This window comes from Thalassophryne amazonica, chromosome 13, assembly GCF_902500255.1.
Source record: "Thalassophryne amazonica chromosome 13, fThaAma1.1, whole genome shotgun sequence".
Classification (NCBI taxonomy): domain Eukaryota; kingdom Metazoa; phylum Chordata; class Actinopteri; order Batrachoidiformes; family Batrachoididae; genus Thalassophryne; species Thalassophryne amazonica.
This window is the reverse complement of record NC_047115.1, coordinates 43,445,402-43,458,771: the sequence shown is the minus strand read 5'-3', so window position 1 is coordinate 43,458,771 and position 13,370 is coordinate 43,445,402. Positions and strand designations below refer to the sequence as shown.

The 13,370-nt window shown below is 41.6% G+C and overlaps 1 protein-coding gene and 1 long non-coding RNA gene across 2 annotated transcripts in view; one reads left to right on the top strand and one right to left on the bottom strand.

Moving 5' to 3' along the window:
* Positions 1 to 4,004: 4,004 nt before the first annotated feature.
* The window catches only part of LOC117523310 (inactive dual specificity phosphatase 27-like), a 10,189-nt gene continuing 823 nt past the window's right edge, over positions 4,005 to 13,370 (top strand). Inside the window, exons 1-6 of the mRNA XM_034184797.1 lie at positions 4,005 to 4,279; positions 6,948 to 7,073; positions 7,155 to 7,396; positions 8,906 to 9,122; positions 9,197 to 9,319; positions 9,401 to 9,618. Of these exons, the coding sequence (XP_034040688.1) occupies positions 6,949 to 7,073; positions 7,155 to 7,396; positions 8,906 to 9,122; positions 9,197 to 9,319; positions 9,401 to 9,618 (925 nt within the window). The 5' untranslated portion in view covers positions 4,005 to 4,279; position 6,948. The remainder of the gene's footprint in view (positions 4,280 to 6,947; positions 7,074 to 7,154; positions 7,397 to 8,905; positions 9,123 to 9,196; positions 9,320 to 9,400; positions 9,619 to 13,370) is intronic.
* Positions 13,038 to 13,370, bottom strand: part of LOC117523313 — a 23,494-nt gene continuing 23,161 nt past the window's right edge. The window contains exon 3 of the long non-coding RNA XR_004564473.1: positions 13,038 to 13,155. This is a non-coding gene — a long non-coding RNA (uncharacterized LOC117523313). The remainder of the gene's footprint in view (positions 13,156 to 13,370) is intronic.

Genomic DNA, 13,370 nt, shown 5'->3' with positions numbered 1-13,370 from the left:
TAATCACTCGACTGAAAAACCACCGACAGCTGTCTGAACGCCATCTCAAAGCCGTCCTGTGAGACCAAAATGGAGGTGGTTTTGTGTCGGTCCAGCAGCGAATCCATCATGATGCGCGAAGCATCCGCTCGGCTTTCCATGACAAAATCTCTTGTTAAAAGTGAAATCTGCAGGAAAATAGTTGATGTCCAGCTCTTGTGATAACCAGAGAAAGTGCACACGATGGTCACGGATCCACAGAGCCATCCGTTTAGAAATGAAATGGTTGTTCAGCCTGTCAATGGCAGCTGGAGCACGGCGCGCCCCACAGCTGCTGAGGGCATCCTTAAAGAGACAGTAACATCCCTTAATGTCTTTGAAGCCCATAAAATTTTCACCAAAAACCACCTGAATTTCTCGAATGGTGTCCACATGGATGTGCCTCACAGTTTCTAAAAAAAATTTGATCAAGCAAAGCAGCAGTCTCTCAGCCATTTCCCTGACAATGAAAATCCGCCGAGGGGGGTGGACCACTCCTCACTCAAAGCCTGCTCACAGGCGAATGACGCAACCGACAGGCGTGAAAAGAATCACGCATGCACATGAAGGTTCAAGGTTGGCTCACGCAAGCACACGTGATTCAAATCCATATGTTTTTTTAAAAAATAAGGTTGGATACTTTTCTAATAGACCTCGTATATAGACAACCCCAATTCCAATGAAGTCGGCACATTGTGTAAAATGTAAATAAAAACAGAATACCGGTACACTGATTTGCAAATCCTCTTCCACCTATATTCAGTTGAATACACCACAAAGACAAGATATTTAATGTTCAAACTGATAAACGTTATTGTTTTTGTGTAAATATTTGCTCATTTTGAAATGGATGCCTGCAACACGTTTCAAAAATGTTGGAACAGTGGTATATTTACCACTGTGTTACATCACCTTTCCTTCTAACAACACTCAATAAGCGTTGAATATAGGTTGGAGAAGATTTGCAAGTCATTGTATTCTGTTTTCATTTACATTTAACACAACCTCCCAACTTCATTGGAATTGGGGTTGTACAAAGCCACCACACCACGTGTAGAATGTGGCTTGGCATTGTCTTGCTGAAAAAAGCAGGGACATCCCTGAAAAAGACGTTGCTTGGATGGCAGCATGTGTTGCACCAAACTCTGGATGTACCTTTCAGCATTGATGGTGCCATCACAGATGCTGGCTTTTGAACTTTGCACCGGTAACAATCTGGATGGTCTTTTTCCTCTTTTGTCTGAAGGACACGACGTCCATGATTTCCAAAAACAATTTGAAATGTGGACTCATCAGACCACAGCACACTTTTCCACTTTGCGTCTGTCCATTTCAAATGAGCTCAGGCCCAGAGAAGGCAGCAGTGTTTCTGGATGTTGTTGATGTATGGCTTTCACTTTGCATGGTAGAGTTTTATTTGCACTTGTAGATGTAGCGATGAACTGTGTTAACTGAAGTGTTCATACTATGATGTCAGTTTTTAATGCAGTGCTGCCTGAGAGATCGAAGGTCACGGGGATTCGATGTTGGTTTTCGTACTTGCCGCTTACATGTAGAAAGTTCTCCAGATTCTCTGAATCTTCTGATTATATTATGGACTGTAGATGATGGAATCCCTAAATTCCTTGCAATTGAACGTTGAGAAACATTATTCTTAAACTGTTGGACTATATTTTCACGCGGTTGTTCACAAAGTGGCGGAACTTTGCCCATCTTTGCTTGTGAACGGCTGAGCCTTTTGGGGATGCTCCTTTTATACCCAGTCATGACACTCACCTGTTTTCAATTAACCTGTTCACCTGTGGAATGTTCCAAACAGGTGTTCTTTGAGCAGTCATCAACTTTCCCAGTCTTTTGTTGCCCCTGTCCCAGATTTTTTGAAATGTGTTACAAGCATCCATTTCAAAATGAGCAAATATTTACACAAAAACAATAAAGTTTATCAGTTTGAACATTAAATATCTTGTCTTTGTGGTGTATTCAAACGTATAGGTTGAAGAGGATTTGCAAATCATTGTATTCTGTTTTTATTTACATTTTACACAACGTCCCAACTTCAATGGAATTGGGGTTGTATTTATTTTTAAAATTGTACACCCACAGTGTTCTGTGCAGCTCATTGGATCTTAAGCAGAGTAGGGCTTGATTCGTACTTGGCTGGAAAATTGCTTAGGAACACCAGGAGCGCCACATGTTTTCGTCATGTACAGATGAAGTTTCAGTAGGGAATCCGGGAACCTGTGCAAAATCCCAATACTGACCTCTACTGGATCTGAAGTTTGTAACTTCGTTTTTGATCATCATCCATTGAAAAAAGAACACATCAAAGACTGCATTTCGGAATCAAAATACTAAAGTGTCTAAATCTTGTGAATAGCACTGTGCATCAGAATAAAATCTGCATTATTATTTGCTCAATTAAGCAACACATCTCATTTAATAAACACAGGATTTTTCTTTTTAGTATGCCATTTTCAGTATGCCAAGCCAAGACTACTAAAGTTTATCTTGGTAAGCCAAAATATTTTATATAAAATATTTGGCCCGGGAAAGGGAAGTCTGGGGTCCCCTGCTAGAGCTGTTGCCCCCGTGACCTGATCCCGGATAAGCAGTTGAAGATGAGTGAGTGAATGATAAAGAATTATACATTTTATCTCATAGTATTATTATTAAGTATGGCTTCTTTTTTTTTTTTTTTTACCGTAACCCATCTTGCAAGAACTCTTTCATTCCAAGAACGATTACAACTCTCAAAAGAGAAAAGTGCAATGCATTGCATTGCAACTAAAGTACAATGATCTGCAATAACATTAGATACTGACTGAAGATGGTCAGGATAAAAATGTGATTAAAAGCAAGATTTTATCTCCATTATATCGCAGCAGATTAGGTGCGGGATCATGTGTTAATGCCACATTAACATATCCATCACACAACGGAACCACAATGGGTCCCGGATGCCAACCACCCAGGCAGACAACCGGTTACCGCATCTAAAAAGTAACCGTGTATCTGCCATAGCCAGGTGAACAGTGGGCGTCTCCTTGGCCTTCGCCATTCAATACTGAGACTCCTTCATGCTAGCTCATAAACAGAGAAACACGCAACGTACCTAATATGTCGAAGCTGACGCTCACTAATAATGCAATTGATATTCGTCATCTTAGTCTCCCGAAGGAACCGTCCCGTTCATTCCATCAGTACCCAAGGATGCTCTGAAGAGACCTATAAAGACATCCGGTTGTCACCCCACATCATGAGTTAGCGTCAAAGTCTCACAATCATATGATAAGACAGGAAGCACTAGGACCTTAAAGACTTGATCCTTCATTCTGCAAAGATATCAACATCACCAAACAGCTCTGTCCAGTCACCTCATGACTCTATAAGATCTTTCCAGGCATCTCTTGATATCAAAGTCCAAGAACCCAGACACTAGTCACTGCTGCTGAGATAAATGAATGTCTCTAAGTTTTTACACGTTCGCCACATACAGATACACTTCTGATGGCTGATTCCACAAAGTCATTGAAAGCCTGGATCTTAAACTCAATCCAGGACAGTCACAAACCCAGACACTCCTGCCTCCTAACTCAGCTTCTTAAGTGATGCAGTCAGGGTATCTACTGATTCCGCAAAGATCGCAGCAAATACAGAAAATAATGAAGAAAAATTTCAGTATAAAATGGATTGTAACCCAAAGATTTCCTATCACCATGTATCGAAATAATCTGAAGCAGACCGTGAAACTGTTCCCTTACAGTCCACCATGGCATTGTCATTTTCCTTTTCTTATTTTTATGCCTAATACAGGTTCTTTTAATGAGCATAACCTTCTAATTGGCACAACCTTATCAATGTGACAGCTGCAGCTGAAGTAAATATGCCACTGCTAAATGTTAATCGTCTCTGTTAAGGGAGCAGAGCAGCAGAGATTATTCAGCCTCTGGCTGACAGCATTGAACCATACTGTGGCGGGATACGTTACGTAACTATCAGTCATTATGGAAAATAAGCAGGTGCATTAGACTTTGCAGGATAAAGCTGCGTTCCTGCATTCAAAACAGCTCAGATGAGTTGAAAGAGCTCTGATTGACAGTAGTGTGCAGCAGGATGATTTTTTATTTTTTTTTAAGCAGCCAGTGTATGATTACAGTTATAAAAGGCAACGGGCAGCAGGTGTTAGTGTGTAGCTGTGAAGTTTTATCTTGGAATAACAGTAAACACAGCAGCAGAAGAGCTCCAACCTCCTTTAAAGAAGGTAAATTCAAATCTGTTTGCTCACTCAGTCTGTTTGCTCAGTCAACTGGTGAATATCCAATGTGTTCATGTTGCTTTCTCATAATATAACATTTAATGAAAGTATACTGTTAAAAGAGGCATCAAGATCATAAGGTAATATTTTAAAGGGGTCATATTGTGCAAAATCTGTTTGAGCTGCTTTTTAAAGCTGCGCATTTGAGGTTTCGTGTTTACATAGACGCCTTTACGGTGTCAAATCTCGCGCATAATCACGTTCTCGCTGGGGAGGCCGAGATTTCGTTGTCAGTGTAAACAAGCGTTTGCAGCAACTTGTTTACAACATTGCGTTGTTATGGAGGTTAATTCAACCAAAATATGTATTTAGGTGTTTAACTAAGCTAATCGTGACTCTTTAATGTGAGTTTTATTGAAAAAAAAAAAGAAAAAGCGTGTTGCTGTTAGTGTTGTGTGTCGAGAACCAGTTCTTTCAGGTATCGTTAAGAAATGATTCGATCCATCGACATCAACAGCCTTTTTGCTTAACGATTCCCTTATCGGTCCTTCAGAGTGGCCGTTGTTTTTGGGGGTGTTTGTCAGGAAAATGATCATTTCTTTATGCTTAATTACAGACCCCCTGCAGGGTCTGTAATTAAGCGTTTCTGCAGCGTGGCTTTGCTTTGAACCTTGAACCAGTGAAGCAGTGCTTCGATCTTCAATCTGCTGCTTCTTGGTTCTTTGTTTTATTTTGCTTTATGTTAATTTTTTCCCGCTAAAACCCTAAAGAGCATATGTCTGTGAGTAATATTTACATTTTTTATGTTAAACTGACCTGTTATGGTCTTCTGAAACAGTTGATAGATGTATTTTATAACTTAAAAATGGGACCAATGCTAACGCATTGTATTTTATAACTTAAAAATGGGACCAATGCTAACGCATTAGCATGTCTATGGCATTTTCAATGTTAAAGTTAGCATGACGCTGAGCCATTCTCAAGCCTCCCTCCCCAGCGCGCAAAGGATTCTGGGATACTCTAAAACTGTGAATATAAATATATACAGTATATCTCCAAAATCCCTGATATTCTATGACTGCATGTGTGTAAATCCTCATACTATAAGGAAACTGGCCTAAATTGGCTTGTTTTAGACTTTTGTCACATATGTCATACAAGTCCACATCTGAACTCCTCCTGCTCCGTGAGACACACCCACTCAACTGGATTGTGTTGTGTGAGAAACGCCCATATTGTGGGAGAAACAAAGGCTACATCCAAATACCCATACTACTTTATTATATTGTCGGCAAAAAGCAGTACTTCACAATCAGTAGGGTATGCATCTGAATACAGAGTATGCATTTTGTAGTAATCGAAAGGTATCTGGATGATCGACTACATCCATAGTGTGCAAACAAATTATAAAAATAAAAATGTTTGCACCATAAGTGGGCAAACGCATATGTGTCATCTGTAAGCATCCAGGGCAAGTAAAATAGTGGTAATAACATCCAAATTGTATCCCTACCACTAGCTTGCTTACTTCTAGTACATACAATAGTAAGGTTACAGTAGGTTCCTAACTGACATTTAGCACATAGGAAAGGAGATGTCCCTTTTGTGAAAGGAGAGGGGTTGTGGCCTGGAGCAGTCTCTTTTCATTTAAAGCTACAGACACTGAAACAAGTCATTTGTTAGAGAACAACAACAATAAAAAAAACTTTTTGGACAATGCATCACCTCAGTGGCTAAAGGCCATTTTCTATTGACACCTTTATGGTGTCAAATCTCGCGCGTAATCGCGTTCTTGCTGGGGAGGCCGAAATTTCTTTGTCAGTGTAAACAAGCATTTGTGGGTGGTAGAGTGGACAATGCTGAGCAATGCTGAGCAAAGAGCAATGCTGCAAACAAGTCATCGTTATGGAGGTGAGTTCAATCAAAATATGTATTTAGGTGTTTAACTAAGATAATCATGAGTCTTTAATGTGAGTTTTATAAAAATAAAAAAAAAAGCATGTTGCTGTTAGGGTTCTTATCGGATATCCTTAAGAAGTGATTCGATCCATTGGCATTAATAGCCTTTTTGCTTAACGATTCCCTTATTCCCTTCAGAGTGGCCATTGTTTTTGGGGGTGTTTGTCAGAAAAAAGATCATTTCTCTACATTGATTACAGACCCCGCAGCGGGTCTGTATAATCAACCATTTCTGCAGCACGGCTTTGCTTTGAACCTTGAACCAATGAAGCAGTGCTTCGATCTTCAATCTGCTGCTTCGTGGGTTCTTTGTTTTATTTCACTTTATCTTAATTTTTCCCCGCTAAAACCCCAAAGAGCATATGTCTGTGAGTAATATTTACCTTTTTTATGTTAAACCAACCTGTTATGGTCTTCTGAAACAGTTGATAGATGTATTTTTATAACTTAAAAACAGGACCAATGCTAACGCGTTAGCATGTCTACAGCATTTTCAATGTTAAAGTTAGCATGAAGCTGAGCCATTCTCAGGCCTCCCTCCCCAGCTCGTAAAGGATTCTGTGATACTCTAAAACCGTGAATAAACAAAATTTAATATTTATTTTAAAAACACCTGATGACCTCTATAACCATGCTGCAAAGGTGTATAATATGACTACTTTAACATTTAAACATAGAGAAAATGAAGTAAATGTCTCGGCTTTGTGTGCATCAGAATGTCTCTCAGGAACCCGCCATATGAGCCCCCTTCTGTCTCTGAGCTGCAGCAGTTCCTGCTGGCAGACAGACGGCCCACTGGGCACGTCAATCAAGTTTGGCCTAACCTTTACATCGGCAACGAGTAGGTTCACACAAAATACCCCGTACATGTGCCTGTGCCGTTTTGCATCATTCACTGGGGAATTTAATTTGTGTATTTCAGGGTGGCAGCTCGTGATAAAGGCATTCTCCACAGTTTGGGCATAACTCACATTGTAAATGCTGCTCACGGACCTCCCAACCCCAGTCCAGGACCCTGTTTCTATGTCAAGACTGGCCCTCGCTTCTACAGAGACATGTCAGTGGATTACTATGGAGTCGAGGCTGATGATGCAATAGATTTTATCCTTAGCCCATTTTTTTACCCAACAGCACGATACATCAGAGCAGCGTTGGGCATGGGAGGTAATTCAGCCATACTTTGATTTGTCTGAAATTGTAATTCAGCCATACTTTGATTTGTCTGAAATTATAAATGTGTGTGCGACTGAGGCAACAGTTCTCTGTATACAATCATGTATAGATGGCCATCAGTCAGTACAGGTTTTCATTTCTGAGCAGACTTAAAATATCATCTTCGCCTGCAAACTAGTGTTTGATTAACATGAAACTCCTGCTGACCGTTGGCCCTCAACCTTATTGTAATTACAGTATCTTAATGTCCCTTGTGTTATGTGGGCCGCTGAAGAGGAGGTACTGCTGGCCCACTACCACCAGAGGGCGCCCTGCTTGGAGTGCGGGCTCCAAGCACGAGAGGGCGCCAGACCCAGAGGAAGTGACAGCTGTCACTCATCACACCAGCTGTCACTCATCTACACCACTACTTAAGCCGGACTGCAACTCCACCTCCCCGCCGAGAAATCGACTACCAAGAGGTAATTTCTCTGCTGACTGACACGTTGTGTACTAATCTAGATCTCATTTGCAGCCATTGTCCTGTGGTCGTTGCCTTATCTGGGATTTTGGCGTTTGGCGTGACTACGACGACTGCGCCTCACTCTCTGAACAGATAAGTGGTTAATCAAGAGCTGCACGAGTGTGTGATTTGGAGGTGGAGGTTCCCCCTCCTAACTGTGTACAGACCGTGGACCACTGAGTGTACGGACTTACACTCATTCATCTTGTCTCTGCTTTCTGCCAGCAGTACCAGGGTCGACAGCCGAAGACAGAGGTCACCTGGGGATACGGGACTTGGCGGCTCCGGTGTTCTTCAGACCGTTGGTGGTGGAGGCCGTGTGGGACGCGGCTTCTCTCTCGTCGGGGTCTTCTATCTTCGAGCCTGCCCACACGTCACCTGGTGTTAATTGGCTTTACAAATTTTGTGTGTTTAGTTGTGTGTTGTCACAACATTAAATTGTTACCTTTTGGCTTACTCATTGTCCGTTCATTTGCGCCCCCTGTTGTGGGTCCGTGCTACGACACCTTCCCAACACCTTGTATGTTTTAGGCATCGTAGAATTTACCACTACATGGAAAGGTCCAGAGTCCAGTGTGATGAATAAATTCTAACAATGCAGGCATGTACTGATAAAAAAAAACCTAAAAGGATTTTTTGCCGGACTGGTGTAGGGTAGCGTACAATTGCGGAGGCTTGGTGTACAGTAGCACAGTTGCATAGACTTGCATACAGTTACGGAGTGTTGCACCGAATGTCCACGAAAAAAATTAAACGTTTAATTTCTTGCATCCATTTTGTGGACCCCTTTGCGTCCCTCAGCGTATTGCCGCAGCGTCATTGATACGCCGCATTATGCAACTCCACGTAGGGCCGGTGTGAAGCTTCAGCAACCATCCAGGCAGACAATCAGTCCATCCCCACCCCAACACACACACACTCAAGTGTGACATCATATCCCGCTTACTTTATACATAATGGTTGGGACTTAAAAATAACAGTGATGTGTCTTCTCCTAGGACGCGTCTTTGTCCACTGCCTGATGGGTGTGAGCCGCTCAGCTACATTGGTCCTCGCCTTCCTGATGATATGTGAGGGACTGCAGTTGCAGGAGGCAGTGGCTGCCGTTAGGGTACACAGAGACATCTGCCCCAATCCGGGCTTCCTGCAGCAGCTCCGGAGCCTGGACATGAGCCTGGAGAGGGAGAGGAGGAGACAGAGACAGGCTGAAAGAGTGTAAAGACACACGGCCGTGCACATTAATCACCTAACATACATACTGATATGCACACACATCTTTATTACCGCAGTGGTCACTTAACCTCACAGTTGGAAACACCATCACTGACGGACTTGAGGCAAATGATCTGGCTCAACAGGAAGCCAGTGGAACCCGTTGATCAAGTGTGGCCAAACCTGTACATCGGAAATGAGTGAGTATAAAACCAGCAGCTTGAGATGTTGCAGTGAGTTATCATAATGAGTCAGTTTGTGTACGGTGTGTGTGTCTGCAGGGCTGTAGCTTGTGACAAAGCCATACTCTCGTCTCTGGGCGTAACTCACATCGTGAACGCTGCAGCAGGCCGACACCGGATCAACACGGGCCGGCAGTTCTACAGTGATCTTGATGTGGAATATTACAGCGTTGAGGCGGCGGACCATCCAGAGTTCAACCTCCATCCCTACTTTCTCCCCACTGCACAGTTCATAGACGGTGCCCTAAAGAAAAACGGTCAGCATGCAAATACGACAATGCAAAACCCCGCAGCACAAACACAGTGGAACAAACAGTGCAATTACAAATACAGTGGAGAAAATAAGTATTTTGATCCACTGTCAATTTAGCAAGTTTCCCCACCGACAAAGAATGGAGAGGTCTGTAATTTTTATTGTAGGTACACTTCAACTGTGAGAGACAGAATCTAAAAAAAAAAAAAAAAAAAAAAAATTCTGAAAATCACATTGTATGATTTTTAAATAATTGATTTGCCTTTCATTGGATGGAATAGGTATATGATACAATAGAAAAACAGAACTTAACATTCGGTACAGAAACCTTTGTTTGCAATCACAGAGGTCAGATGTTTCCTGTAGTTCTTGAACAAGTTTGCACACTGCAGCATTGATTTTGGACAACTCCTCCATACAGATCTTTCAGGTTTTGAGTTTCTGCTCCCTCCAAAGACTTTCTATTGAGTGACGGTCTGGAGACTGGCTCGGCCACTCCAGGACCTTGAAATGCCTCTTACGGAGCCACTGCTTAGTTGCCCTGGCTGTGTGGTTTGGGTCATTGTCATGCTGGAAGACCCAGGCACGACCCATCTTCAATGTTCTTACTGAGGGAAGGAGGTTGTTTGCCAAAATCTCAAGATACATGACCCCATCCATCCTCCCTTCAATAAGGTGCAATCGTCATGTCCTCTTTGCAGAAAAGCACCTGCAAAATGTTTCCACCCCCATGCTTCACGGTTGGAATGGTGGTCTTGGGGTTGTACTCATCCTTCTTCTCTTCCAAACACGGCGAATGGAGATGATATCAAAAAGCTCTATTTTGGTCTCATCTTTCTCCACATGGTCTTCTCCCATGCCTCCTCTGGAACATCCAGATGGTCACTGATGAATTTCAAATGGGCCTGGACATGTGCTGGCTTGAGCAGGGGGACCTTGCTGCCCTGTAGGATTTTAAACCATGACGGCACCGTGTGTTACTAATATAATCTTTGCGACTGTGGTCCCAGCTCTTTTCAGGTCATTGACCAGGTCCTCCTGTGTAGTTCTGTGCTTTCTCAGAATCATCCTTACCCCACAACGTGAGATCTTGCATGGAGCCCAAGACCGAGGAAGACTGACAGTCATCTTGTGTCTCTTCCAGTTTCTAGTAATTACACCAACAGTTGTCTTCTCACCAAGCTGCTTGCCTGTTGCCCATTCCAGCCTTGCGCAGGTCTGCAATTTTGTCCCTGGTGTCCTTAGACAACTCTTTGGTCTTGGCCATAGTGGATAGGTTGGAGTGTGATTGATTGTGTGTACAGGTGTTTTTTATACAGGTAATGAGTTCAAACAGGTGCAATTAATGCAGGTAAAGAGTGCAGAATAGCAGGGCTTCTTAAAGAAAAATTAACAGGTCTGTGAGAACCAGAATTCTTGCTTTTTGGTATGTGATCAAATACTTACTGTATTTCATGCAATAAATATCAGGCGTGGCACAAACCAGATGGACACAAATACAAGCTCACTAGACTGATAAAGTTCAGATGGTTTAATGACAGGCAGGGGTTCAGTACACAGGAGGTCCAGCAGCAAGGCAAAGGTAGCAAAAAGGCAAGAGGCTGAGACGTGGTACAATAAACAGGCACAGGTCAAAAACATGATGAATGGGCTATCAAAGGCAAGGCAAAGTCAAGGTAAAAAATGAGGCAGAGTCAAAATACATGCAGGCAAAAAACAAAGTGAGGAACAAGGCTGGAAAGTGTACAAAGACAACAATCTGGCAGTGAGCTGTGAGACTGTGAAGGCTTAAATAACTGATGGTGTAATTAGTGAAACAAGATGCAGGTGTCAGTGAAAGTTCTGGAAGGGGGCGTGGCTAGTGAACAAAGATATGCATAGGCAAGATAGTGAAGGCAGGAAAACAGTGGAGTGATGAAAGAGACAGACACGTGAGCAGGTGCAAGAGTGGAAGAGGATGAAAACAGAGCAAAAAAGAGTCATAGTGACAGATGAAGACACAAGAGCTGGTGCAGGGGCAAACAAAGAAGATGAAGCAAAAACAGAAACCATGGACAGAATAAAATGCAACTATAACCAGTATCAGGAACAGAACATGAACATGATAACTGAAAACCAAAACCCAATATTAAAGCATAGCTGAAATCACAAATGAGAGGAGCCAAAATAAACTACTGACAAACAGAGAATAAACAAACCAGATGACTACAGAGTAATGTAATTAATGAAACAAAGTAACTGATAAACAGAAAGTGCACTAAATAACAAATGGAACATAATCAGATAAGAAACACTCAAGATAAATATTAACAAAATCCTGTGACTGAAGCACAATATAATAAATGTGATAAACAGAATGAAACTAAGACTAAAGCAACTAAGGGACCAACAGTGAAAGCAAATAATAAACAATAAAGCAGAACTAAATATGTGGCAAAGAGAAGATACACAGAGAATAAAAGAATCAGACGCTCAGAACTCAGAAAAAGGTCCAGAATCATAACAGCTGACCCCAAAAGGGCCAATGCATGACAATAAAATGCAAATTAATTATTCAAAAATCATACAATGTGATTTTCTGGATTTATTGATTTTTTTTTTTTTAGATTATGTCTCTCATATTTGAAATGTACCTACGATAAGAGTTCCAGACTGCTCTATTCTTTGTAGGTGGGAAAACTTGCAAAATCAACAGTGGATCAAATGCTTATTATCCCCACTGTGTGTGTGTGTGTGTGTGTAATATATATATATATATATATATATATATATATATATATATATAAAGCCACGAAAATGCAAACATGTCTAAAATGTAAAAATATATCATGCCTATTGATGACTTAGATTCTGCTAATGTATTGGGTTGCAAACTTGTTTTCATTATCATTTGTATTAAAATCTTTCACATGCACAGATTGACAATAAGAGAGAGGACTCCTGGATGAATAATGGGAGTAAAGTGATTAAATATTTATGGATCTTGGTGAAAGGCTGAGCCTACAGTACATAATAAATCCAGAGGTAGATCTAGATAAAGGGCACTGGGGCATCTTGAACCTTAATATAGCCTAATGTGTGGCCTTCTTCTCTTTTGGTTCCCCTTGTACATTTTTTTTTTTTTTTTTTTTTGAACACATTATTGTGGTTGTACAGTCAGAGAAATGCAGTAAGCACCACATGATCACCACATGATTAAAAAGTAGGACATAAGAGGTTGTCAGTGATTGAAGAACATGGCAGGGTGAACCCCACAGTGGAGCTGGAGCCTATCCCAGCACTCACAGGGTGTGAAGTGTGCGTGGTACACCCTGGACAAGACTCCAGTCTATTGCAGGGCCACACGAAGCCAGACAAACTCATTCACACACCTTCGTTCAATTAAAAGTCCCCAATCCACCTAACCTGCATGTCTTTGGAAGCAGGAGGAAGCCAGAGGAAACCCACATGAACACAGGGACAATATGCAAATTCCACAAAGAAAGGACCAAATGGGAAGCAGTCCCAGGACCTTCTTGCTGTTAGGCAACAGTGCTAACCACTGTTCCACCGTGCCTCTCTTTTGGTCAGATTTAATCTACACAGAAATTCATACTGTGTGACACAATAAAGACTTGAATCTCTCATCGTTGCAGTCGGATAATAATTTAAATAATTTTGTGACAATTTTTCCCCACAAAATGATTTTAATGAACTGACACAATGTATAATTGGATATTCAAGCATAAACACAGTATAAAAGAAGGCAAAAGCAAA